The sequence below is a fragment of the Nestor notabilis genome, unplaced genomic scaffold (genome assembly GCF_000696875.1).
Source record: "Nestor notabilis isolate BGI_N333 unplaced genomic scaffold, ASM69687v1 scaffold1957, whole genome shotgun sequence".
NCBI classification, from domain to species: domain Eukaryota; kingdom Metazoa; phylum Chordata; class Aves; order Psittaciformes; family Psittacidae; genus Nestor; species Nestor notabilis.
Genome location: NW_009937594.1, coordinates 28571 through 55836, shown reverse-complemented (window position 1 = coordinate 55836; position 27266 = coordinate 28571). Strand labels below are relative to the sequence as shown.

The window sequence follows — 27266 nt, the reverse complement described above, 5'->3', positions numbered from 1 at the left end:
TCCAGATGGATAGATGTGTTAGGGTGGCCAGGGCTAGCCAGTGAGCTCTCTGGATCATGGGGAGGTAGCAGAAAACACCTGTATTTTTTGGAATCCTGGATGGTTTGGTGACCCTGTGTTATGATCAACCACTATTTCACTTGCTGAATTAAGATCCTACTTATTCTTTTGTTGTGCTGTTTATTTATAAACTGGAAAATTGTTACTGGAATAAATGTCCCAATGCACTCTTAACTCATTCTTTCTTAATCCCTGCGTTTTGAATGTTAAGATTTAGTATTCACCCTTGTAGACACTCAGCTTAATTCTAGAGATGGAAGTCCCTGTCTTGGCCTCGTTTTTGAGCTAAAACTTTTGGGTGGTTTTTTTTTTCTTGGACGTGTGAATATTTTTTCTCCCCTCTTCCTAAGTCCCTTCTTTTAAAATGAAGACATCTGGGTAGCAGCCTTGCTTGCATTTCAGTGCATTAGTTTATCACCTGAGGCTTCTGAGAAAGTAGATGATGAAGGCTTAAAAGGGTGCTTTGTTTGGGGATAGTTGGGTTTTTTTAAATGTTTAATCTTATTTTTTAGCATGTATTGCTGTTCATTGAGCCCTAACAGTGTACTGGTCAACCTCCTGCAAGCCTTGTTTTCTACTGATACAAAAGCTGCAGATTTCCTTCTTGGCTGTATCAAAAAGGGAAAACTGGCCTGTGGCAGGGATGCAACTGTCTTGTGCAGTGCACAGGCTTGTATCTAGAGTTTATTACAGAGAGCTAGTAGCTGACCAGGAGGAAAGACTTCAACTGGTTGTCTAATCTCCACAGACTTTTTTGTTTTAAATATCAGTCTTTTTAAATTTGTGTGTGATCTCTTGGCTTATGATTGAACATACTTTCTGGTAAAACTTGGACTTGGAGGGTGAAAACCAGACTCTGCCTTTAGTTGTTGCTCTGACTTTAGTTATTAAAGAAATCCAAACAGTACCACAAACAAAAACCAAAAGCAAGCTCGAACTTGCAAGACTTACCAAACACACAGTTAGGGTTGTAGTAATAAAAAGTAACTTTTCCCCTGCTTAATCAGGTGTGGTGATTATTGCGCTTTGGGATAAAGAGTTTTCTAACGGCAAGTTATATTTAAGCATTAAAATTGCTTGGGAAAGTCATGTTTCTGCTGAAGGTGATTGAGGGAGCTTCAGAGGATGAAAAGTTTGTTACGTGGTTTATAAAAATCCTTTTCAGGAATTGAAATTCTCTACAGTGAACATTATTTTTTTCAGAAGTAGTAGCAAAAGTATTTCTAGTCATTAGTTCCATAACTAGAAAGGAAAGAACATTCTGCAGCCCCAAATGCTAATTGTTTTATACTTGCACACTTCTTGAGAGTATTTGTATGGAATTCTTTAGTTCCAAGTTTTGCTCCTGGCTGAGATATTTTCAAAGTTGAATGTGTACTAAGGTAGGTTTGCTGACTTCTCAAATTAAGAGATAGTGAGCTGTGCTTTGCAGTGGAGTAATTGCCTGGAGAATTTTCTCAAACAGAAAATCAGAACTCCACTATATTGTATCATATGCATTTCACAAGGGTTATAAGAACAGAAGACTTCTCAGAATGAAGACCAGAAGTTTAATGTCTTCATGTCAGTCTTGTTTAGGATGAATCATTTGGGCTGGAAGGGACATTGAAGATCATCTAGTTCCAACCCCCTGCCACAGGCAGGGAGACCTTCCACTAGACCAGGTTGCTCCAAGCCCTGTCCAACCTGGCCTTGGACACTGCCAGGGATGGGGCAGCCACAGCTTCTCTGGGCAATCTGTTTTTGTTTCATGTGGGTGGTTTACTCATTTACAAATATTTACTTGTAGGAACATTCTGTGCAGAAAAAGAAGAAAAAGGATAAGCATTCAAAAAAAGCTAAGAAAGAAAAGAAGAAAAATAAGAAAGAAAAATCTGAAAAGAAGGATGACTTACTCGATAGTTCTTCGGTAAGAAAGACACTTTAAAATACTTCAAACAACATTTTTAAAACCTGTAGTATTTTAGTCCCTGTGGGTACACATGGTTAGTAAAAGTACGCCTCATTCTTACAATCTTCTTTTGGGAAAAATAGTGGTAAAGTTTGGCTTTTTAATGTACTAATTAATCAATTTAGAAGTTGCTGTTATGTAAGTGCTTGTGAATTTGATAATACTGAATACTTGCATTAGGATCTAAGGAATTTATAGTTTTCAGCAGCAAGAAATTGAAAAAAATCCTCATTCTAGGTTAGAGTGGAAAAATTCACGGGTTCCTTGTAATCAGTAGTATATGGCAGAATGAGGTGTCTAAAACTGCAAACATTTGACTTCAGTTTTAAGCATGAGTTACTGCTGCCTTTTTCCATGGAAACGCCCAACAACATGGGAGTTGTATATGGGTCTGAAGGAAGGCTCAAACTTGTGCATTTGAATCTGTAAACAGATGCCTTCACATGGAGAGGCATTCTGGCAAAACAGTATAGAGACTGCGTTAGAAATCTGGATGCTGCTTTCTGGCAGCATTGTGTAAAACACCCTCCCAGTATTTCTGTGCAAGTCAAGTAGCATTTTTTTTTTATTATTTTATTTTATTCATTTTATTTTCTCTTTTCAGACAGTCTCTTTTATTGAGTGAAGGAACGTGCAGTATGATGAGATTTATTTTCTAGGGACTGGTCTCAGAGGTTAACTATGCTTTTCAGTGTGGGAAGTAACCTAAGGCACAAATGTCCCACATTTCCCATCAAAGTCATCAAAATCCCTCAGATCACATCAGAGAGTTCTAGGCTGTCACTGGCTGATACCTTCAATCCAAAGTCTGTTATTCCCATGACAGGTTCATGTGAATAGCAAAGAAACTCTGTTCAATGGAGTCCTATTCGCTTCAAGGGTAAAATCTCAGTGCAGTTTGCAAGCGTAGGAAGTTAGATATGAAAATAGGAGATAGCATGTATAGTGCTTTATATTGTACTGTTATGAATTTGCCATTTTAATGTAAAATATACTTTGTAATGAATTTAGATTTTTAAAATTTTGGGGTTTTTTGTAATGCCATGAAAACAATTAGTTTAGGTTTTATTTTTGTTCTGACAGTTTTAACTTTAGCAGTGTTATACGAATAAACTGTCAGTATAAACTAGTGTTACATACTGTGATACACGGTGGAATGTTTTGATCATGAAGAAACAATCTCCTATGGGAATATCAATATTCTATTTTAATTATAATAGAATCATAGAATGGCTTTGGTTGGAAGGAACATTAGAGATCATGTAGTTTGATCCCCACCTCCCACAGACAAGGGCTCCTTCCACTAGACCAGGTTGCACCAAGCCCTGTCCAAACGGGTCTTGAACATTTCCAGGGACGGGGCAGCCACAACTTTTCGGGGCAACCTGTTCCAGTATCTCACCACCCTCATAGTGAAGAATTTCTTCCTTATATCTAATCTGAATTTACCCTTTTTCAGTTTAAAGCCATTTCTTCTTGTCCGTATAAAAAGCCCCTCTCCACCTTTCTTTAGGTACTTTCTCCAGGCCCCTTTAGGTACTGGAAGCTGCTCTTAAGGTCTCCCCGGAGCCTTCCCTTCTCCAGGCTGAACAAGCCCAACTCTCTTGGCCTGTCTCCGTAGCAGAGGTGTTCCAGCCCTGGGATCATCTTTGTGGCCCTCCTCTGGACTCGCTACAACAGGTCCACGTCCTTCTTATGCTGGGAGCCCCAGAGTTATCAGTATTTCTAAATAATAAACAGTATTATAAAAGTAATGCTAATCAGGATCAATATCGATTATCAATATACTTGGTAAGTATTGCATTTTATCAACATATAATAGTATGTTAAGATGTTATTATTCTTTCCATTTAACTCTATTTTTAGGATTCTTCAATTGAATGGGTTGAGTCAAATGTGTCACAGCCATGTAACACAGAAAAGGCTTGGAAGGTCAACAAGCAATCAGATGCTGTGAATGAACCTTCCCTGCAGGTGAGCAGTCTGATAAGTACTCCAGAAATAAATTCAGCATGACTGATCATGAAACGTGCTTAGGTTTCTTGGCAGCTCTTTTGCAATCTGTTGAACAAAACCTATTTTACAGACAAATGTCTTTGTTTAGCCTAGGTAATGTTACATTTCATTTATTGGATGACTTCTCTACCTCAGTATTTAACTCTCTACCTAAGTATTTAACTGCACTTAAAGTTGCCTTGCACCAACGCCTTTCATCATGTTTTGAGGCTCTAGCAACTTAGCTTGATTTTCTTGAAGAGGTCCACTTAAAGACCTTGAGTAGCACTTTGCTTTTTCTGCAAAATTTCAGTGGCTGTTCTGCAGTTGAATGAATTTTTGCTTCTGTGATGCTTTAACAGGTACAAGGAAGAGACGTGTAGAACTTTTCAGCAACAATATTGATGGAATCAATGCTTCTTTTGATCTTCCTAGGTGATTTCTGTGCCCAGTAAGCAGTGTTTATTCTGGAAAATGGAGTAATTCTGAAATGAAGTGCTGTGATTTTAGTAACATAAATGTAGTCACATATCACGACATTCTCAGTTGTGTGGAAATTATGACTTTTAATTTCATGTCTAATTCCACTCCTGAAAAAACTCCTCGTTTCTGATTCTGAATTTGTGCAACTTGTTAAGAGAAAAAAAAAGTATCTCTGAATCATATCTATCTTCTTGGAAAAGTCTAAAGTAGTGAAATACAGATCCTTCTGTATGTCATGATAATTTATACTACAAAAACAATTTTATCTAAACATTTCTTGTATAAAGTATGCCTTGGGCTTTTCTATTTCTGGATAAAGAGTTTACTTTTGAAAGGAATATCCTGGTCACTCCTACTTTTTGTATTTTGGCTCACATTATGAAGAAGTCTTGGAGCATGTAAATCCATTTTCTGCTGGATTAAACTAAATTAGAAGATACATTCTCAAAGCGCACCTAAGGTGCTCCACAGGACCAGATTCAGACTAGTCCAAAATGATTACTGAAAAAAGTAAAAGAGAGAGACACAACCACCACCCCCACCCCCCACCCCCAGATTGCAGATGTGAGGCCTACACCGAAGTCACAGCCAGGCTCTTTTCACTGGTGCCCAGTGACAAGACCAGAGGCAATGGGCAGAAACTCAGGAGTTTCTGAACAGGAAACAGTTTTTTACTGTGGCACTAGCACAGATTGCCAGGAGACGTTGTAGAATCTCCATCCCTGGGTATTTTTATAAGCTCTCTGGTCATGGTGCTGGGCAACTGTCTCTAGGTGGCCCTGCTTGAGCAGGAGAGGTTGGCCAGATGACCTCGAGGTGCCATGCACATCCAGTTCTGTTGATACATGGTGCTTGCTAATGTGGGTATAGACACTATGGAATCACTTGAAGACAGATTATTTTTCAGTTCCTTCTCTTTCTTAGAGGACATCTGAGAAGTGGAATGATGTGTTTCACATCTGAAACTCTCTGATGTATTGCCTAATAAAATTTTTAAATAACAGAGAAAGTGTGACGTAGAACATCTGTTTGGATTGACAACTGAGACTTGAACACTGCCGAAGATACAAAGACTCTTCTGCAAGGACATATTTCAAAATAGGTGCAATCTTGCCATTTTGCTTGCTTTACTATCCACTGAATTGTTCCAAATAGGCATATCTAAGCTTTTATTTATAGGAATATGTTGCTTTTATTTAGAGAGGAGCCCTCATTTTTAAAATATCCTTGGTTTTGTAAATGCAGTTTTCTGCCTGTTAATGTGGGTACAGTTCACAGAATTTAGATGTGTAATTGTTTAATTTGAGGGTGCAGTTAGTGTCTAGATATCCAAGGTATGAACTATGCTCAGTTACTGATTGTAGATATTGTATATACCCGAAAAGGTGGAAGAGGTCATGAACTCAGAATTAGCAAGATGAAAAAGAATTGGTCTAGATGTAGCATTTGTTTAAGCAAATAATAAGTTTTTATATGGTTTGCTTGTTTACTAGTGTCTTAAATTCATTGTGAAGGTGTATTTCAAATCACAGAAAGACATTTGTGAAATTTGTGTAAATGAATATTAAAAAATTGAAAGATTTAGCTTCTTAAAATCATGTTTTCTTTTCATTGAAGCATTTCGTATATGTTTGTAAAATCTGTGCTGTTTATCGTAAGTAACATTTGTCAGTAGTTGCCCTGGTTTGATTTGTACTGAAGCCACATTTTTGTTAGAAGTATGAACACTGATTCTTTGTGTTTATTTTAAAGAGAGAAGAATGGATGAATTTAGACTTCATGTTGTTGAAAACCACATCATCAGCAGCTGTCAGAGGTGAACGACACAAAGAACAAATCTTGGAACGGCAGAAAGCTCAAGAGCTTGAGCAGGTAGGAGGAATTAATAGAGCAACTTTTTTATGCATCTTACTAAATTGTGTGTGATGAAAGAACCAATGAATTGGTTCAAATATGTAAGTCTGCATAGTTTTTAAACGAATGCCTGATGCATTGTGTAATAGTGATTTTTAATTGAATCGGTCAGTTATTTGTTCTGTTTGGGATGGGAGGGGTTCATATAGCAGGCTTATCTTGTGGAGAAAAGCCTTTGAACTATCTCCTGGGTTAGTACTAAGTGCTGTAATATCTGAAGGGCTTCTGGGATGTTTTACTTAGTGACAGACTGTTGGTCCGGCCTTATCCCCATGTTGTGTGTGGAAGGAGCACCATTCTTTTGTGTGATAAAGCTTACCTAAGTTAGTGTGTTAAAGTGTAGGGTGCTGAGACTTTTTTTTTGCTGAAGAAAGAATTCAGAGCAGTTGCTGTGCCTTTCATGCTGCAGTTGCACATGAACACGTAGGGGGATCAGGGTCTGGATGGGGAAGGGGTTGCTGTCATTAAATTAGTTCTGTTTACATACAGTTACTGGCTGCTTCATTTGTTCATTCAGCTCCTTAAATGCAGTGCAGTCTAATCTGAAAACATAGTTGCTGATCACTATCTAATAGTTAATTGTCCTCACATCTTATAGTAGGCCATTTGTTACTCTTAGGTTATCCAGTTAGTTGTGTTGTGGCTAGGAACCAGATTGACTTGGTGTGCTGTTCTTTTGTAGTATGCAGCACTTTGGTTATTGTCTTTTGAGAAGGGATTAATCTATGTGGTTTTTTTTCCCCACATAATTTTTTGCTGAGCACTTTTTCTGAATTGTTGAAGGATAATTTAAAATGTGGAGATCTTAAATCACAAAAATGTCAGCACGTATTATATGATTAATGACAATTTATATGTATTTTTCATCATGGAAGAATACGATTTATATAGACTCTCCCACCCAACTACTTCTACACCATGCAGGTTTATACTTTTGTGCTTTCTACACCAGAATGTCTGTCCTTTTTTTGATACCCAGAACAATGTGTAGAACAAATGCATGCAGCATGCCAGTGGTGGTGATGAATTGAAGATAGACCATAGACAAATTCAGAATTTAGTGCTGGAATGCCTAATCATAATCCACTGCCTTTTCTTCAGTGGACTTCTTTGCCTGGTTCCAGATAAATCAGTTGACAGAATCACAATAAGCAATCTTGTTTGAGGGTGAAAAGCAGTAACTGAGGTAAAAGCAAGAGCCCCCATAACAGCGGTGCTTCAGATACAAGTGCTACCCTGGCAGTGCAGTCAAACAGTAAAACTGCTTCTGTGTATTAAGGGTGCTAACTAAGGACATGTTTGAGAGCTTTGATTCAGGATGGAGAGTTATGTTTATTTCTACCTGACTTCAGATAGCACAAGTTATGAGTAAGCTGTTCTATTCCCACACTGTCTCTCACAAATATTTATCAAATATTCTAGAAAATACAAACTACATGCTATTAAAATTATTTCTGGTTTAGGCCATGCTATCTGAGAGAGAGCTCAATCCCTATTGGAAAGACGGTGGTACAGGTTTGCCACCGGAGAAGGATGAAACAGCTTCAGTTAAGAAAGGTAAACAGCAACTTGTAGTGTGAATCTTAAAATTCTGTCTCCAGTCTCTATGTTGCTAACAAGTTACTACTAATCTTGATGTAAAGGGATTATGAGTAATGTATAATAAAATAAAATCTGGATGAAAATTCAATAGTGAATATTGGGTGAGTATCATAGTATGTTGTTTTGCAGAATTTCTCTTCACTGTTTTTTAATCTTGAGTGGTTTGACCTTCAACATCTTTACAGAAATTCTCCATTTTGAACTAATTGAAGGAGAATATGATTTAACCAAGACAAGATAAATTGTTGTCATCTCATTTGCTTCCTTTTGTTCCATTACACAAATTATAGTTTTAAAATATTCAGCCACAGAAATCTGAGTCACATTAAAATGAAGTACATTACAGATTCAGTTTGTGAAAAATGTAATTTCTCTAACCTTTTCACTTTTTTCCTTACCTTAGGGCTATTCTGCCTGTTTCTAGCAAGAGCAGTTAGAAAAATGTTTTCCATAATGTCATGAAGTGTTTAGTATGTGGTAAGAAGGGTCCTTGTATTTTGTCAACAGGGAAGAGTAGGGTCCCTGGATTTTCTCTCTTTGGGAGCCTTTACTTGTGGATAGGCTGTCTTGCAAACTTCATGCTTACTTTTAGGAGTCACAGATCAGTGATCTGTAAGAGGTGACAGGCGTAAGTGAGTATGTGTTCTGAATGTTAAGACCTCTGCTAGGATCTCAAATGGAAAGTAATGAATTACTCATAAATTTTCTGAGAACGGGAATGCACTTGTCTGTAAATAAGGGATATGTCAAAGAATGGATACAGGAAGTGGAAACAGTAAGAAGGTTCTTTAATTTCATAAAAAAACCCAGAACTTCTAATTTGCTACTCCTATCTTAGAATCATAGAATAGTTAGGGTTGGCAAGGACCTTAAGATCATCTAGTTCCAACCCCCCTGCCATGAGCAGGGACACCTCGGACTAAACTGTGTTGCCCAAGGCTCTGTCCAGCCTGGCCTTGAACATCGCCAGGGTTGGAGCATTCACAACTTCCTTGGGCAACCTATTCCAGGGCCTCACCACCCTCAAAACTGCCTCAAAACCCTCTTGGAAACTGCTTGTTATATTCTATGGTAAAACGGAGAAGCTTAAATTAAATCAGTGTACTACTGAGGTCTATCCAGCATAAGCTTAAATTAAATCAGTGTATTGCAAAGTATATCCAGCATTAACTTATAAAAACATGTAATTGTATTAATATATTCTTCCTATTTTTCTTTTGCACCCCTTCAATTTTTACATTAAGTTAAGGCTTAATGTCTTGTACAGAGAAAGGTTAAATAGGAGTAACTATGGAGATATAAGACTGTGACCTCTCATTGTTTTCTACTTTAGTTACAGTTGTAGAAGACGCTGGATTAAGCTGGTTACGAAAATCATACCAAAGGATGAAGGAGCAGGCTGAGAGAGAGAAACGAAATTTTGAGGAAATTGTTGCTGAGAGATATGGGGTAAGGATCTTCAACTAAATCTTTTCATACTAATAGATGCTTGGAAGAGGTTATTTTCATCTGAAGGCAAAATACGGACCATGTACTGTAAGACATAGAGAAAGAAGTAGGAAAAAAGAGCCTCTGAAGCTTCTCTCAAGTGATGAAGAGGTTATAGCTGCCCAGCTTTTTATACCTTTTTTGTTAAATATTTTTTAATTTGTGTGATTCCTTAGCAAGTTTAAAACACATACCTTCTACATCAGGAGGTTCAAATAATCCCAGTTTCAAAGTACCTGAGTGCTTCCAAAATTACGATATATACTAGAAAACATATTTTGTACTCAGGCACATACGGGATAATAATACATGTTGAGGGTAACAAAAATGCCAGGATAACTTGGAGAGCTGTGTCAAATTTTACTGAGTATGAATCTTCTGGCCACTTGTGTTCTGCTCAGTCCAGATATACAGAAAAAGCTTCTTTCTTCTGAAGGGTTTAAAAGTCATCAAAATTTATTTTTAATAAAGCAGTCTGGAATAACAATATTAAGTCTTCAAACTTCCCTCCCCCTCCCCCCCATATTACATTCTTGATTTTTAAACCATTCGTTGAAGGTGTGAGGTGTTGAATTTTGGCCATAGTGTTAATTTGGGTTTTCTGTGGGCTTTTCGATAAGGCTAGTTTGGTTGTGGAAATCTTGGATAAGACACTATGACTCCATACTTTGTCTTTGAACTGAATCATAGTGATGAACCTAACATAGTCAGTGCTGGTAGAAATTATTCAATACAAGTGATTGTAAAGAATATTAATTTTAAGAATCTTTCTCAAGAAGCTGGAGTTCAAACAGCATCAACTACTGTGGCTGCTGAAGTGGGGGACAGTGATCAAAAGAGATCCTTGTCTGACTTGCTTCAGTTTGTAATGTTTTGATGGGAATAAATGTAATTGCTGGATTTGCAGCTCAGAAGAGGGAAGAAGAGCAGTCTGTGTTTTGCATAATTGCCTAATGGATAGAATATTTATCCAGAAAGCCAGACAGTTGTTCAAAGACTCTTCGAAGCTCAAGATTTTGCACCCACTCTCCTGTGTATTTAATAGTTAAGCTAGATTGCAAAGTGGTTTAGTGGGAATATGCATTGCTTCTATAGAAGCTGAGCATCTGGTGAGCATAAATGCAAAGTTCATGAGTAAGAAAGAGGAAGCCTTTCTTCCTTGCTCAAGCCCTGAATTTCCAGCTTGTCAGGAAGAGACAATTCTGAGGCTCTGGTCCCTGTTCTCAGGAGGGCTTTAGCACCTTACTTTAGAGCCATGGGATGAAAGTTAGAAATAGTCCAAGAGAAGGTATCAGAAAGGCTTCCTAGCAGGGTATCTTAGACATGAGGCTCTAAAGTGCCTTTTTCATACTGGTCTTCCTTTCCACTCCATGCCTTGCCCCTTGCACTGTGATTCATTTTCACAGAATGGTGCCTTGCTTTTAATACTTTGTAGGATGCTTCACAATACCCCATGGTCTTAAAAGCAGTATGACTTTTTTTATTCTTTCTTGCAGTCAATGGAGATATTTCAGTCACGATTAGATGAAGCTGAAAAAGTTGCATCCAGAAAGGAAAATTATTATGGAAGTGGAAGATGGAAGAAACCTGACTATTCAGAAAGTGAGAAAGAGAAGAAAGAACGGTATATGAAAAAGGAGACACGAGGTGAAGATGCTAGGAACAGGAACACATTTGGGGGCTATACTAGGGAGAAGTATGGCAAGGAATGGGTGCAAGAAGACAGAGATTACAAAAGAGATACGCCAAGAGAAGACCAAGGACATGGACGCAGTAGCACAGACTCGGTATTGAGAGGCTCCAAAGCAGAACAATATTCCAATGAAAAACGAAGTCAGGTAAAGAGTTCATCTCTAAACAACATGAAACACAGATTTCTGAAACCCTCTGAAGATGATTTATCTTCTTCACCTAGAATCTATGAGTCACAGCAGTCCTCTTCCAGACTGACTGTTCATAGCTCTTTGAGTAGCCGTTTCCAAAAACCGTGTGAGGATATTGCACTGTGGACCAAAACACGCAGAGAAGACAACAATGAGAAATCAATGTCTGATCAAAAATCATCAGGTACTAAGGAGCAAGTCCATGACAATAGTGGGGAAAGAACTCCAAGTGATGTAAAAGAGAGATTGCATCAGGAGTACCCAAGCGATATCTCCGGGAAGAAACAAACATTATCTGACAGTAAAGCATCGGGTTCTAGGTATTTGACAACCATCTTTACTTATCTTTGCTGTGTTTTTCATGGCAAGGTGTACTCTATCTTCCTTGTGACAGTATTATAATCATAGAATCATAATCATAGAATCAACTGGGTTAGAAGAGACTTTTAAGATCATCAATCCAACCTTTACCCCAGGACTGCCAAGACCACCATGAAACCATATCACTGAGGGCCTCATCTACATGTATTTTGAACACTTCCAGGGATGGTGATTCCACCACTTCCCATTATATGAGATCTTTTTAGTTAGGAAAAGGCTAGCCTCCCAGCTGGGGCAGCTAAAATGGATCACTGTAGAAGTGATGGACTCCTACTTGACTTGTCTCAGCATATCTGAGAATTGCTAATGATTATTTCCTGCTTCTTTCAGTTCACGCTGCAGTAAATTAATCTCTTAGGCAAAAAGCCTACAAACCAGTATCTTAACTGTGGTTGAATTTATAAAATCAAACTTGAAATGTTAGAACATGCTGACTATAACCTGAAATAATTAATACAGCCAGGGATAGCTTTGCCACCTGTGAGATGAACTCATAGGCTAAAGTAGTAGCATATGAAAAATAGTAGAAGGTATTGACTACAGAAGTGCATTTCTATGGAAAAGAGGGAAGATGAATAGGAATGGGAAGGGAAATGCAAACCAGTATGTGGTAGGAAATACAACTAAGAGCAGTAAGGAGGGGTCATCAGGAAAGTAAGTCGTAGAGAACTGAGCTTTTCTCTACTCGAGGCCATGTGTTCTCCAGTATTACCAGCTTGCTGGTTCTTTCAGTGGAGTTATTACTGTGAATGTTTTCCTTCAGATCTTTCCAATAATAGGTACGCATGTGCAAAAGTATTTTAGAGTCAGGATGGTGTTATTTAGTTGTTTGAGAAAGCTGAATATGTGACTGTTCTTGGTTGGAGTATGTAAGAAGGATGATATCTGGAAGTGTTCAAGGCCAGGTTGGACAGGGCTTTGAGTAACCTGGTCTAGTGGAAGGTGTCCCTGCTCATGGCAGGGGAGTTATAACTAGATGATCTTTAGGGCCCCTTCCAACCCAAACCATTTTGTAATATATATTTGGAAACAGCATTTGATTAAATATTACCAGGTATAATTCCTCTTTTTTATGTGTTTATGTCAGTTATTTGCATAGAAAATTTTGCAGCGGCATTATGAATTTACTTTTAATATTGAATTGTTGGATTCTAATAACTGGACAATACTTTAAAGGTACTTATTTTATTTATAACAGTTCCTACATGTAGTACTTGCAGATATCTCATTGCAAAATTGTAAATTTAATGAGTCCTGTGTGACTAACCAGACACAGGCAGCTTAGTCTGCACAATTCTCTGTATTGAACAAGTTGGGTATTTTTTCCAGATTTTACTTGCTGTGTTTTCTACTTTGACAAGGGCCAATGGAATTTACATTTTCTTCAATAGCAGGGAAATAATTTATTTGCATGATGTTTGCTTAATCTAATTTATTTATTTATTTCTTTAAAAAAGCGTGAGTTTGACTATACATCAGAGCAGGAGTAGTACCTGATTCTGGCAAATAGTTTGTATGTGACTATGGCAAGTCCCACTCATGTTTGTCATGTCTTGTTTTATTGTTTAGTAGTTGCCTGAGTGTTACTTTGCTGGAGAATGAGAAATACGTGTTTATATTTGTTTCAGTTACTCTGAAAAAAAGATCTTGTAGCATTAAGCCTGATGAGACAGTAGATGTTTGAATTTACCAATCCTCTTTGTTTTTCTGGATATTGGCCAAATAGATATTGCCTTGAAGTGCCTGGGGTTTACCACTTAAATGTACTTTGTAAACTTCTGATTAGAGTGACATACGACATATCTGAGCTGGGGCCTATGAGACTTCAGCAGTTTTTGAGTCCTGGTTTGTTCCTGACTTTGTTCAGGTACAGGGTCTGCACTATCCACAGTTATTTTCTGCCTGCTTTGGGTAGTACATTGCTTTCCACAAGGGAATGTAGGTGTTCACGTAAGGAGGGATGCTGTGGTGAGCTGGGAGGGTGCATCTGCATTGCAGTACAGGCACAGATGCCATGAAAATATACACTCAGAAATGGGTATCTGGAAAACCCCCACCCTGTTAAGAAGCTTCTTTTTTGCGCACATAAAAAGTCACAATTATGCATGGTTAGAATCTTATCCTTCATCTTGATATCATGCACTTTTAAAAAGCCACCCCAATACTCACTGATTAGCAGCAAATAATCTGTGTAAATGACATATAATCCTTTAGCAAGTCTACCTTCATTCTCAGCATTGTTTTCTCCATGACCTCCAGAAGGAGAACGCAAGATCTAGTATCTGTGTTGTACAGCTGATGGCAAGTAGGAATCCGGACATCCAGTATCACAGAATCATAGAATCATAGAATGGTTTGGGTTGGAAAGGACCTTAAGATCATCTAGTTCCAACCCCCCTGCCATGAGCAGGGACACCACACACTAAACTATGTCGCCCAAGGCTCTGTATGCTTTATTTAACTGTGGTGAACTACTGGTTTTGACTGCTGATTGTCCAAAATGCAGAGATTGAGTGAGAGAAACTGTGTGAAAACCCTGCACCTTGTGCTTTTTATTTTAGTTCTTTTTTTCAAGGCAGGGGGAGGAGGTGGTATGTCGGCTGTTGCTATGTGTGTGTTCTGTGTTGACCACATCAAGCAACTAAGTGCGTACCCATCTGCTTGCTCCCTGTCTCTCCTGCAGAGGTAATCAGAAGAGTAAAAGGGAGAAAAGTCCATGTATTGGATAAAGACAGTTTAATAAGTGAAGGAAACTAGATAATCTTGAGGTCCTTTCCAGCCCTAACTATTCTGTGATTCTGTGAAAGAGACAAAAACAAGTGATGCAAAGGCAGGCAGTCAGTCACCACCTCCCATGAGCAGACTGATGCTCAGCCAGTCTCTGAGCAGCAGCTGCTTTGGAAACTGCACACACCAATATTTGTTGCTGAGCATGATGTTACTTGGCATGGAATAGCCCTTTGGCCAGTTAAGGTCAGCTCTCCTGGCTGTGTCCCCTCCTAGCTTCTTGCCCACCTGAGGCTACTTGCTGGGGATACGTGGTGAGAACCAGAGAAAGCCTCAAGCGTATGTAAGCACTGCTCAGCAACAACCAGAACACTGGTGTGCTACCAACACCGTCATCAGTGAAGTCCAAAGGACAGCACCATATGGGCTGCTATGAAGAACATAAAATCCATCCCAGCAAGACCTAGTAGAGCATGTAATTACTGAGTTAGAAATTAGTCATACCATTGCTTCATTATCCATTGCTTCATTATTGTTGTCTTAAAATAGCTTAAAAATGTGCTGCCTCGTCTAGTGGAAGGTGTCCCTGCCCATGGTGGAGGGATGGAACTAGATGATCCTTAAGGTCTGTCCCAGCCCAAACCGTTCCATGAGTCTATGAACAGAAGCAACTAGTCATTTACAATCTTTCTTTGGTAGGTTGGTTGGGTTTTGTTTTGTTAAAAGTGGTTCGCTTTCTTTTTTTTTAGCTGCAAGTACAAAACCTGTACATTTCAGCTTTTGGTTACTACACGTATTAAGTGCAATGCTAATTGTAATTGGACAGATCTGTAAACTTTGGGAATATAGATGGTGTAAGGAAGTGGTTTGCTTATTCAACAAGTTTGATTATTGTGGTAGAAAAGATAATTCTTTTCCTCAAAGAAAAGAACTAAGCACAGAAACTACATTTAGCTGTTATTTTCTTTTGCATGTGTTTTATGTTTTAGTACTGTTAAACCCTACTGTGCATCTTTGATATTTTAATCATATTTCTTAGCCAATATAATTACTGAGCTGTTTTATTAGTAAAGTGGAGATTAGTTAGGCCTGGAAAACTATATAGCATCTCCTTATTGACTTACTTATTTCCAGGGTTTTTTTATAAGTGACTCTTAACTCCTAACCTTCTGTGTGTTTGAGACCTTTCTTCCTGTTTCCTTCAGTGAGAATTGTCTTTTTTTTTTGTAGAAAATCCTGGCTTCTGGAACATTTCATGTTTGAATGTGTGTGTGTGGGGGTAGTTATCTTCTGGGAGTAATTTATAAGCTGCTGCTTTCTTTTTTTTTCCTAAGGTTTCAAGTCTTGTAATACATATACGCTTCCAGCAGTGGTTTCAGCCAGTCACAAAAACTAAATCTTCACTGACGTGAAGGCTTGGATTAGTAGGTGTTGCTGGTTCAATTCCTCATCTCTCACGCTGACAATGTACCTTTTAAGTTTTATTCCTTCTAAAGCACAGAAAGAGTTTCTTCAGCCTACAAATCAAAGTGTTTTGGACAGTTATGACACAGGTTAATTAAAAGTGCTGATTGGATGTACAAGAGTTCTCCCCAGAGGAAAGGTCCATCGAGCTAGTGTTTGCTGAAAATCACACTTAATAACGTGACTTCCTCAGAGTTGAATTTGAGACAAGATAAAAAGCAAATCAAACCAATGTCTCTAGTCTCAGGAAGTTCACATGATGATTCAAGTGCTACCACTGCTTAAAAAAAGCACGAATGAAGTAATAAAGACCTCATGCTCCCTTTTACTGAAATAGTCTGCCTTGTCTTGAAAAATACAGGTTAAGGAGAAGTGAGAACTTTATCTCTGAGTTTTTTAATGTAAAAGTTTCTGCTGAGATTTTGGGCTTTTGGATTAGCCATCTTCAAAACAGATAAAAGTAACTTTAGTAATTTCCTCAGGGCTGGGGAGATCTGACAGTTAAAGATGACACCATCTTCAGAGTTCTTCCATTCTTCAATTCCTACAGGGTTTAATCAGATTGAGTAGTGAATGAATTCTCTGTTTAATATCAGGAATTAACATTGTAACTGTATTCTTATGCCTCTCTTGTGTTAGATATTTTACTTGGAGTTAGTAGGTTTTAATTTTTCCTGGGGTTAGAGGGAAAAAAAGCCAAACTTGTTTGATAACTCTTTGCAATAATTCTTAGAGACCTTATTTATAATCATACAAACCTTTTAATATTCAATTTAAGATACAATACTGTTTATTACTAGTTGTAGCTTATCTAGGGAGCCTTCACATTGTAAAAATGGTACCAGTTATTTTTCTGAGGAAACTTTACCCTATCAGCCATAATGTCTTCAGAAGCAAATATTGTACTGTGAGTAGATAAGGATGGGCATATAAGCAGTTTTCAAGAAGTGGAAGGCTATTTGGCATTCAGGAGAAGAACTGGGAAATGGGCGATGTTGCTGGAGCTGAAATGTAAAAGTATGACCAGAGCCAGAAAGGAGAATCACAGAGTGAGTTTAAATTACTCTTTCTGCTCCTATTTCCCTTAATTTTTTGTCTCTGCTTATAGCTGCTACTAGATCTTGACTATTTTTTCATGCCGATAAAATGTTTGTAGATAGTGCGTTTCTTTTTAATTGATCTCAAAGTAAAAGAAGCCATAAAAATTTTTGTTAAAGATTTTCGATTTCAGAGTCATTAGCAACTTCTGACTGTAAATCTATATATATATCAAATATATATTGTTTACCATTTATTTTGACAATAGGAGCGTATCATAGAATCATAGAATGGTTTGGGTTGGAGTGAACCTTAGAGATCATCTAGTTCCAACCTGCCAGCCGTGGGCAGGGACACCTTGCACTAGACCAGGTTGCTCAAAGCCCTGTCCAACCTGGCCTTGAACACTTGCATGGATGGGGCATATGTACCAGTACAGTAAGCATATAATATTTAATTACACAGGTAAACATGGCATTGTTTTTCTATGGGTTTAGTGCTGTTGGTGTTTTACAGAAACACATCAAATAATGAGCCACCTCGGATCCTTACTGAAGAGGAGATGAACAAACTGGGAGCGAGGATTGTGAAAGCAGAGCTCATGGGAGACATGGTAATGCCTATGAAAAATTGTTATGATTTACTGCAAATTTTCTTGAAAGCTCACAGTGATTTAGTTGTTTAAAAAAGAAAAAAAAGTATTCAAGCAAATAACGTCCTGCAGAATTTGATCAGTTAGGACTTGAACATACTGCTTTTACTGTAACTTCTATTTTAAATGCAGTGGTTCTTGGACTAGAATAGAGGTTCAGGTCCCCAGGTTTTGTAGGCTAGGCAGCATATCCAAACCCAGTTGTTCTGTGCCTTTGTTATAGTATTTAATGTCTTGATCAAGCAGGTAGCAGGTGAAAACTACAAAGCTACCAGTCTGTGTCACAGCACAGGGCGTGTCTGGTGCTTTTGTTATTGCATCGGCTTTATCACAAGTAGATGTTTGTGGCCTGTAGATCTGATTGTATAAGTATAGTTACTAATTATGATATGGAAATGCAAAAACTGAAAAGGAACCACAAAGGCCATTGCATCCAGCTCTGCAATGAGAACAACTGCTAATAATACTGTTAATTTTATATGTACAGTTTTTCAACACAGGCACTCTGAATTAGCCTAAGTAAAAAATAAAAAATAAGAAATAAAAGCAATCGAAAACCCAAACAAAACTTCACAAACATCAGACAACCACAGCATACATAATAAATAAACTAATCTTTGCCGTGTTGCTCTTTAAATATTTTTTCATGGGCTTTCTTTGACCAGATTGAAAATGCAGCTTGTTTAAACAAGTCCCGAACAGATGGTGGTGTAACAGCATGTTCTGGTGGCCAGAGGTTAAGGTTGACCATGTGGGACAAATGAATTCTGAATCTATTTTTGTTACTGACTTGCTGCTTGGTGTTGATCAAATGATTTAATTTTGGGGCAGCAAGTATTGGCTTGATTGTTGGAGTCCAATCAATGAAACTGGCAAAGTGTTCAGAGTATATATGGTTGTATTTCTTATAGGCTGATAAGTTGTGACCTAGCACTTCTTACAAACTGAGGTATTCTAAAATGATTTTATTTACTTGATAAACAGATGGATGAAAGCAATTCACACAAGACTGTAAACAGTTCTTGTTTTCCACTTCTCATCCATTTTAGTACCCAAAGTAAGGTTTTAAGTGTCACAGTTGGGCATGTGGTGTCAAGAGATAAGAAAAACTGCATAATAAAAATGTCTGAGGGATATTTCCTTAGACCTATTACGAAGGAATACGTAGCATAACCTGGAAAAGTTATACACTTGGTGTGTTCAGGCTTCCTTGTTTAGCTTCCTATATATAAAGTAGTACCTAAGCTTAGCTATACAAAGTGTTTGTTAGTATAACTGAATAATGTTTAAGCATAGTTTTTCTGTTTTTTTAATGACAATATATATTTCTGTACTTTAGATGCCTCTGTTCTGAACATTATTTTTTTCTTTTCTCTCCGGTAAGAAATTGTGTGAAATATATTGACATGCTTTCTTTAGTCTTTCATGTCATTAGAGTTAAAAAAATAACCAAAACACAAAGAAATGGAATGAGTATTTAATCAGATATAAGGTTTCTGTAAGTTTTAAATGGTTAAACTAATGGGGTACTACCACTTCCTTGAAGGAGTTAGCTTCAGAACTTCAAGCAGAGCTTCGGAACGCTCGCAAATTGAGAGAGACTCAAGGGCAGATTCCAACAAATTCTGGCAGAGAGGTAAGAGGAAAATATTCTTCTTTTCTTTGTACTACACAATGGTATGATACAGGTAGCAGCTGAATTATACAGAACACAAAATGTACTTAGGAAAATTACAAGTTGTGATTTTAGGTGAGTTATTTTTCAAATCAAATTGTACTTTTTGGTGGTAAACAAAACTTTCTTCATTGTTCTTTAGCAACTTCCATAGGATTTTTTTACTGGTAATATTTTCTAAGTAATGATATTTCTTCCATTAAAAATAAACGTGGTGTGTGTCATGTTGACTCTGCTGGCTGTTACATAACTCTGATGTTTCTGAAAAAGCTGGTGCTTCAAATGTTGTTCTTTTTAAAGTATGGTATTCAAGAAATGGATAGTAATCTTCTTCCATACCAACTTCGATAAAGCTACAAGGAAACAGGGTTAATATCTTCATTTATGAGCTCTGTCCTCAATGATGGAGAGGAGACTTTTAGGCAAAAACTAATGTTCTAACAATCTTTAGTTTTTGGGAACCAGGACTGTTGCCAGTCCTGCTGTTTTGGACTTTCCATGGTTTGCCACTTCAAATAGTCCAGTGGAAGGTGTCCCTTGACAAAGGGATTGGAACCTTTAAGATCCCTTCCAGCCCAAAACCATTCTGTGATTCTGTGATTCCCTTACAGATACAGCAGCATGGTTTATGTTTGAAATTCTATGAAGGTTGGCTTTTGAACTGCACCATGCAGAACAGTATCAACCTCTTCACAACTTGATGTAAAGTTGCTCAACTTCATAGGCTTGTGGTAAATTGGCAGACTCCCCACACCATGGTGAAATTCTTGAAGTCTATTCAAAGTCATTTGGATTTTAATTACTGCTAGGACTTGCTTTCCAGAGGGTGAGGGTCTTCCTGTACATTTCAGAGGCTTGCTGTCTTTATGAATGTGCCTTATCTGTGCCTGTTTTGTGCCTACTTCTAGCCTGTATTATGTGACATCCTATCCTGTGATGATTGCCAGGTCAGTCCTACTGGTTTTATAGCATCAGATTGAGTTTGGACTACTGGGACACAAACAGAGTGTGTATCAAGGGCCAATTAGATCACGCTGTTTATCATCTAAACAACCCAGATGTTCTGAAACCATCTTGTAACACCAGAGGCTGATTTGTGCAGATGTATTTGATACTGTATGAATGAGTCTTTCTATAACATTGACACCCAAGTGATAGCCTTAGCCAGTTCAGCCAGATGTATTGCAAGTAAGATACTTGAAGCAGTTTCCACAGAAGTGGTTTTCCAAATGGATGTCTCATTGATCCCAAAGTTTGATAGCTTTGCCTCTGCTACCAGTAACAAATATGAAGCATTTTGTTTCAGGCAGGTCCGTCTCTGGTTCCTTGGAGCAGCATGGCCAGTGTTGTGTTGAAAAGTCCTGAAATGTGGCTTTGCCTTATTTTCACTTCTGCTGGGAAAACTGGGGAGATAAATCAGGAAGCATGAAGGCAATTCTAAATGCATCTCCCTAGGAAGGTTTTTTCCTTCTTGACTAATTGAACATGGATCGATTTCCCAATTCAGTTCACGTTGTGACTAAATGAAGACTCGTGCTAGTATAAGGGATGTGCATGGGTAACTGGGGCTTGTACAGAGGAGACAGGATCAATTCTTTTGACAGCAGTGCTGGTTTATTTTGCCTTACAGTGATGAAGAAACTGCAGTTGAAGGGACTGTCAGTTGGTAGCTTAAATCCTGGTTTTATTTGTTTGTTTGTGAGAGAGAATAGAGGCAAATCTACCTTTTATAGCTAGTTTGATTTAGATAAGAATTCTACCGCAAGAAAGCACAAAAATACTGTTTTGAAGAGCAGTTTTTCGAATACTGATGTTTGATTTTTAAAAACCGTACATTTATCAGATGATGTATTTCACCAGTTACAGATCCGCGTAAGACCACTTTGTTACTAGTTTACATTTTGGCTAAAGTTATCTGTAGTTTGAAGACCTGCGGTTTGCGATGCATTTAGATGTTGCAAGTAGGTACTTCCAGATGAAAGAAGCAAAAAAGCATGATGTATGCATCTTTCTGAACCTAGAATAGCAAGAAAATTGTAAAAGATACTGAAGCAGAAGTCCGTGGCTGCATCATGAGTAAGCCCCACTGGATAATTTCTAGTAGCAAAAATTTTCCTTGGGGAAGAGTTGTTTTCTTTTTTATTTTGGATTTTTTTTTTCCTTCTTTGGTCTTAGTAGTTAGGCTCATATTTCTATTAATGAAGTGAACACCCACGAATAATAATGTTATAGGTTTTCTGTGTATGAAGGTATCCAGGTTAAAATTACGTACAGGCTAAAAGACGTTTGGATTCTCTTTATACTGAAAGAAAACAGTAACTTTTTAGCCTTAAACCATTTTCAGTGGTATTGAAGTGTTTCTTTTATGCATTACAAGCCATTTTACCTGTCTAACATTTGATTTGCTGGCCTTCCATGTGTCCAGAGTGCAGAAAAGATGAAAATTTATTAGCTGTGCTTAACTTATTTGCGGCTTTTGGGCAGCTTCATAAATGGGATTCTTTTGCATGAATTGAGAGATGAATTTTTCAGTAAAAGTTGTGTGGGTTTTTTTGAAGAGGTTAGTTCTAAATCTGTTTGAAGAGGTTAGGTTTTCTGTTTATTCCTCTTGAAGGTTTATAAGTAGCTGTCATCTTGGTTTTTTGATATTTCGCAAAAAATACTATGGAATGTAGTTTGGGGAGATTAGCTCACTGAAGTCTTTCCACATTATTCCCCCTCCTCCCAGTTTCCAGATCATCTGAAATATTTAATTTCTCAATTGTACTTTTTGCTTCTTATTTCCTGTAGATTTTAAATAGAATATTTATAAATAAATACAGGTGTGTATCTATATATATCTATATACATCTACCCACACATATACATGAAACCTAAATAGAAGATAAGTGTTTTTTAATAGTCTCTGAACTGGTGTGCTATCATAAGTATTTTCTTAGTTAATTGTGCTAGGATAGCTAAGAAGTATTGCTGTTATCAGGCTTAATGCCTATAAAGATACAAATTTTCTGCTCTACAGTAAGCAGAAGGACTGTGGGAGGCCACCAGTGTGTATCAGGCTACCCTAAGTTTTTCTCTATTGAGGAAAAGGCCCTCAATAACAGGGCTTTGTAAAACAGAACATGAGACTAAACAAGAAGATAACTGGGCCCACGAGGTAGAATTATTACTATTTCTTCACACATCTAAATATGTCAGTATCTGATGTTTTTAAGTGCATCGTAGGTTATTTTCTGTATTATTAACATTAATTAAACATTTTGATTCTAATATCTCTAGATGAAAACATGAGATTAGGTTGGAACAACAGTTTAAGTGCTCTAGACACTGAACAAGCCTGATTTATGGCACATTGGATTAGATGGCTCACATGGGGTAGAGGCTCTGTGTGTGTTGTAAATGGAAAGTCTGTGACTAAAGGCACTAATGCAAAATGCATAGGTGCCTCAGCTGGTTTTGTGTGCTCAGCTCTAGTGAGACACATCAGCTTCTCTGAATGTACCATCCTGACAAAGTCCATAGACAGATGTTACCTGTGTGGTGTGTCTGTTGCATGCTGTCTGGATGTTTCAGCTTGGGTAGAGCTCCTTGTTGCTCACTGCAGGATATCTTAAGTGTGTAGTCTTGTGAATTTTAGTATGATTATGGTTATACTATCTGTTAAGTGAAATTAGGGACCTTAAAGGCTACTGTACCTACACACTTGAGTTGTATGCTGTCACGAGGATGAATTAAAATCTAGATTGTATTTGTTTTGCCTTTGCGTTTGGGCATGAGGCAACCTTCAGAGTCTACCGAACTAAAAAAAGATGGGTGATTATGCAAAAGAGGCATCTGGGCTGTATGAAAGGCCCAACCCGGAGTTAAATATTTGAATAGATAGGAGTACGTGATGGTTATCTTCAGATGTGTATGTCCAATTTGTCACGGGCATTTTGAGAAAAGCAAAGTTGTGCTTTGAGCCCTAGTGAAGCTGTTAAAGAGTTGGCTGCTGTACCATAGGGTTTCTTATTTAGGATAGATGAGGAAAATGAGTACTTACTGAATGTAAGGAGACAGAAAATTGTGGAGATTTCAGCATTTAAAAATAACTTCCATATGTTCATGGTTTACCTCTAAGTACAGTTTGTATTTCTCTTATCTGAAAGTGTTACACAGCTCTTGATATGAGTGCATTGGTTATGAGGATGTCACCTCTACCATTGTCAGTACTAGTCATAACTGATGTAATTTATGTTTTTATTCTGTATTATTACTTAACAGCATATATCTGGAACATTAGTACTTCTTCAAAGCCCGTCATTTGCAGTGGTTTTTAGTGGTACAAAAGATGGGAGGTAAAATTTAAATGAGTAAGAGGCAGAATGTAGAATATTTAAGTTGGAAAGGACCTATAATGATCATCTAGTCTGACAACCATCTAGTCCAAATTGAAAAGGCAGATTGAAAACAAGTGGAAAAGAAGGTGATTCTTCACAGAGTGGTTGCTCCAGGAGGTTGTGGATGGTGAGAGCTTAAGTAGGTTCAAAGAGAGACTGGACAGGTTAATGAAAAACAAATCCCTGAAGAATTGCACAGAAATGATGCCTGGCTTTTAATTGCTGAGTCACAAATGCTTGTAGGCATCCTTTCTTTTCATAGTCTTCACTAGGCATTCACTTTTGGCTGCTGCTGGAGAAGGCATACTGGGTTTTGGTTTGATCCATTATAACTGCTTTTATGTTTTAATCTGCATGTAGAAAGTGTTCTTTATGTCAATTCTAAATAATTTATGATGCACATTATTTGTGTGCCTTGCCTTTTCCTTTTTTTTTTTTCCAGAATTTTGTTTATCTTATACTTCCTTCAGTATGGTCCCTGCATAAGAATCAAATCTGCTAAATCAAATCCTTGCGTAAGAGTCAAATCTGCTAAATGAAAAAGAGTTTGCTTTTGTGTTGCTACAAACTGACTTAATTGTGTTTATTTTTTTAATCAGGAAGTATATTGACATGATGCAAAATCAGGTAAATCTATGCTCAGTCAATAGTGGGGGATGAATGAAGTATAAGTGTATGCATCTTTTAAAACTGTTTTCAATTTAAAATGAAGTATGGCCTATAGGAAAAAAACTTCTCAATACTGAGCCTGTTACTGTTTTCCATAGCAATTAAACTGTCTGCAGGAAACAGAAAGTAATCTCTGCTGAGAAATTGATAGAGACAGTTCTTAATAATGATGAGTTGTGTTTAAAATAAAAAATCAATACAAAATTGAATGAAAGGTAGAAGGTAGTACTTTAAGCGAAATAACACAGTAGAGGATATATTATCATAGGGTATTTAAAAGAAGAGAGTGAAGTTCTGAAAAAGTAGAAAGAAATGAATACAGGCTTTTCTGTCTTGCATTTGAGAAATTGTAAGGCAGATAAGAATGATTTCAGCATAGCAAATCTTCCCATGAATAACTGAATTCTCTATGAAAGTCCATCAGCATTCAGTCTAGTATGATTCATTTAATAAGTATATTTGAAGCATAAGGAATAAAACAGTGATTGAGAGATACATATACACACACACAAAATATAAATTTATCTATATTCTACGAGATCTATACATTCTTTAAGACAGAGCAAAAAACTCAGACCAAAATCTCCTAAAGGGTATGTAGTGCTTCTGTGAAGCCTTTTGGTCATGAAAGATACCTGTAGCGCAATAGTATTCAATTTTGGCAGGCACTGTATTTTACTTTATAGTAGGCATCTGACTGATGTGATGCTGCTTCAAAGGAAAAAGCTTTTTCTAGGTTACTTGTTACATCTGTACTCTTCAATCCATTGCTTGTGCATCGTGGGTGGAAAAGATTTGTAGTGCAAGGAAAATATAATTTAGCTATTTTTATGGCATAACTAGGGCTCATCTTTTAGTGAAAACCTTCATAATATCAAATGCTTCATGTACTTTAAATGCTTCTGTTTTATTTAATTATTCTTCCTGGGTATAAATAACAAGGAATCTTAGGTTTGCAACACTTCCTCTTAGAAACCACATCTGAACACAAATCTTGATGTATTGAAGGTCTGAAGTTTAAATTGGATCCCTGAGATGCATTACAGTCCAGACTGAGAGAATTCTGGAGAATATAGCTCAGTATAAATCAGTTTTTCTTCTTCTTGAAGAATTAATGCTAACCATTTTTCAGAAAGGAAACTGAATCCAACAGCTTAGCTTATACCTATTTATGATAAAACATAATTCATTGCATTCCATTACATATAGTTCTACAATTAAGAGAGACAAGATGGAACATGCTGCATCTTTATCCAGAAAAAGTATTTGCAGCACAGTTATTACCCAAGACAAGTAAACCATGTGACATTAGGAGTAGCTGAGAGGAATCTGTTGTGGAACAAACCTGAAATGATGTTCTATTGGTTCCAATAATGATAATAGCGGGAAATGAGAATATTTACTTTTCACATTTTTTCACGATTCGCCTTTTCAAAAACAGCTTAAAAATGACAATGATTCCTTGGAGAAAGAGCCAGTTATCTGAAAGTGAAGTGGTGTGTATGTGTGTGCATGTGTGGTGGTATATATGTGTGTATACATGTAAAATTTAGATAGTGATTCATATCTTGGAATAGGAAGTGAAAGAAGAAAAATAATCAGGGCTTCTGATGTGGGTTTTTGTTTTTTTTTTTTTTTTTTTTCATTTAAAAAACCCAAGCCCAAGACCACAGAAAACCAAATCACCCTGAAAATTAACATTCAAAAGTGCAGGTGTGCCAGCATGTCTAATTTTAGGTTTGAGAACTGAGTTTATAAACACAGATATTTTACTGTAATAAAAATGTTTGGCTTTCAAAATTTACTTGTAATATGTTTTAATAACACATGGTTGAGTGGCCTTTCATTGCGACATACCCACTGCAGAATTTTAATACAGTTGAAGTAATACTTTTAGACCTTTTATATATAAAGAATAATTCAAAAAATATTTAAAACTGCTTCTCAGGAAAATACAGCTGAAACACTTGTATGAAAAATAGAATGCTGGGGATTAATGATCCTCACTAAACGCACAATAAAAATCTGTGATTTCATTTGGAACTTCGCATGGTGGGGAGATACAGCAACAGATGGCCTGTTTACTCTCAGATGTTTTCAGCTCATCATTTTCTGTTCCATCACACTTGAGTCTTGTCTGAGGGATGGTTGCACCATTCTTTCTTCAGCAAAGTATGTTTTCCAAACAAAGAGTTGACTAGCTGTAACAGGAACAGGGAATAATAAAGTGGGTATACTTTTGCAGAACAGCTTTAATGTAATCAGTGCATACTTTTGTTGCTGTCAGTAAGAGAAGATTACACAATTATTTATAAGATAAAAACATATTAAGACAAAGTGGCTTAACTTCCTGAATGTAATTTATAAGAAATTGTTTTTCACAATTAAAAAAAAAGTACTGGAGAAATTCTGTCAGTAACTAAATACTGCAAAATATCTTACTGGTTTCAGTACATGTAACAGTATAAAAGGGCAGAGTGGATAACTTAGAGTTGAAACTGATAAAGGCTTTGGAGTATGCTTTGACACTAGAAGCAAAAGCCATATCCAAGTGCCATGCAGCACTTGTAGCTCGTGGTGCCATATTTACTAGCTCTGTTTTTCTCTATGTTGAATTTCTGTGTATTTTTACTGCTGTATCTACTCTTTCACTGTGTTTCCTCAGAGTAAATTTTGATTTTCCTAACAAATCTGACACCTCCCCAAGCCCAAGAAAAAAACAAAAGTAAAAACCTCCCTGGAAAGCTGTTCTGGCGCAGTAGTGTCCTGGGTTCAGCTACAGCAGTCATTTTTTCTCCTTCTCAGTAGCTGGTGCAGTGCTGTGTTTTTGAATTTCAGTCTGGGAACAACGCTGGTAACACCGATGGTTTTAGTTGTTGCTCAGTAATGTTTACTCTGACCAAGG

At 37.3% G+C, this 27266-nt stretch overlaps 1 protein-coding gene across 1 annotated transcript in view; it reads left to right on the top strand.

Moving 5' to 3' along the window:
* Positions 1-1855: 1855 nt before the first annotated feature.
* The window catches only part of LOC104409093 (CWF19-like protein 2), a gene marked incomplete at its 3' end in the record, with an annotated part of 39832 nt that continues 14421 nt past the window's right edge, over positions 1856-27266 (top strand). Inside the window, exons 1-8 of the mRNA XM_010018880.1 lie at positions 1856-1969; positions 3878-3985; positions 6242-6361; positions 7867-7960; positions 9339-9454; positions 10990-11696; positions 17503-17599; positions 19185-19274. Coding sequence (XP_010017182.1) covers positions 6254-6361; positions 7867-7960; positions 9339-9454; positions 10990-11696; positions 17503-17599; positions 19185-19274 — 1212 coding nt within the window. The remainder of the gene's footprint in view (positions 1970-3877; positions 3986-6241; positions 6362-7866; positions 7961-9338; positions 9455-10989; positions 11697-17502; positions 17600-19184; positions 19275-27266) is intronic.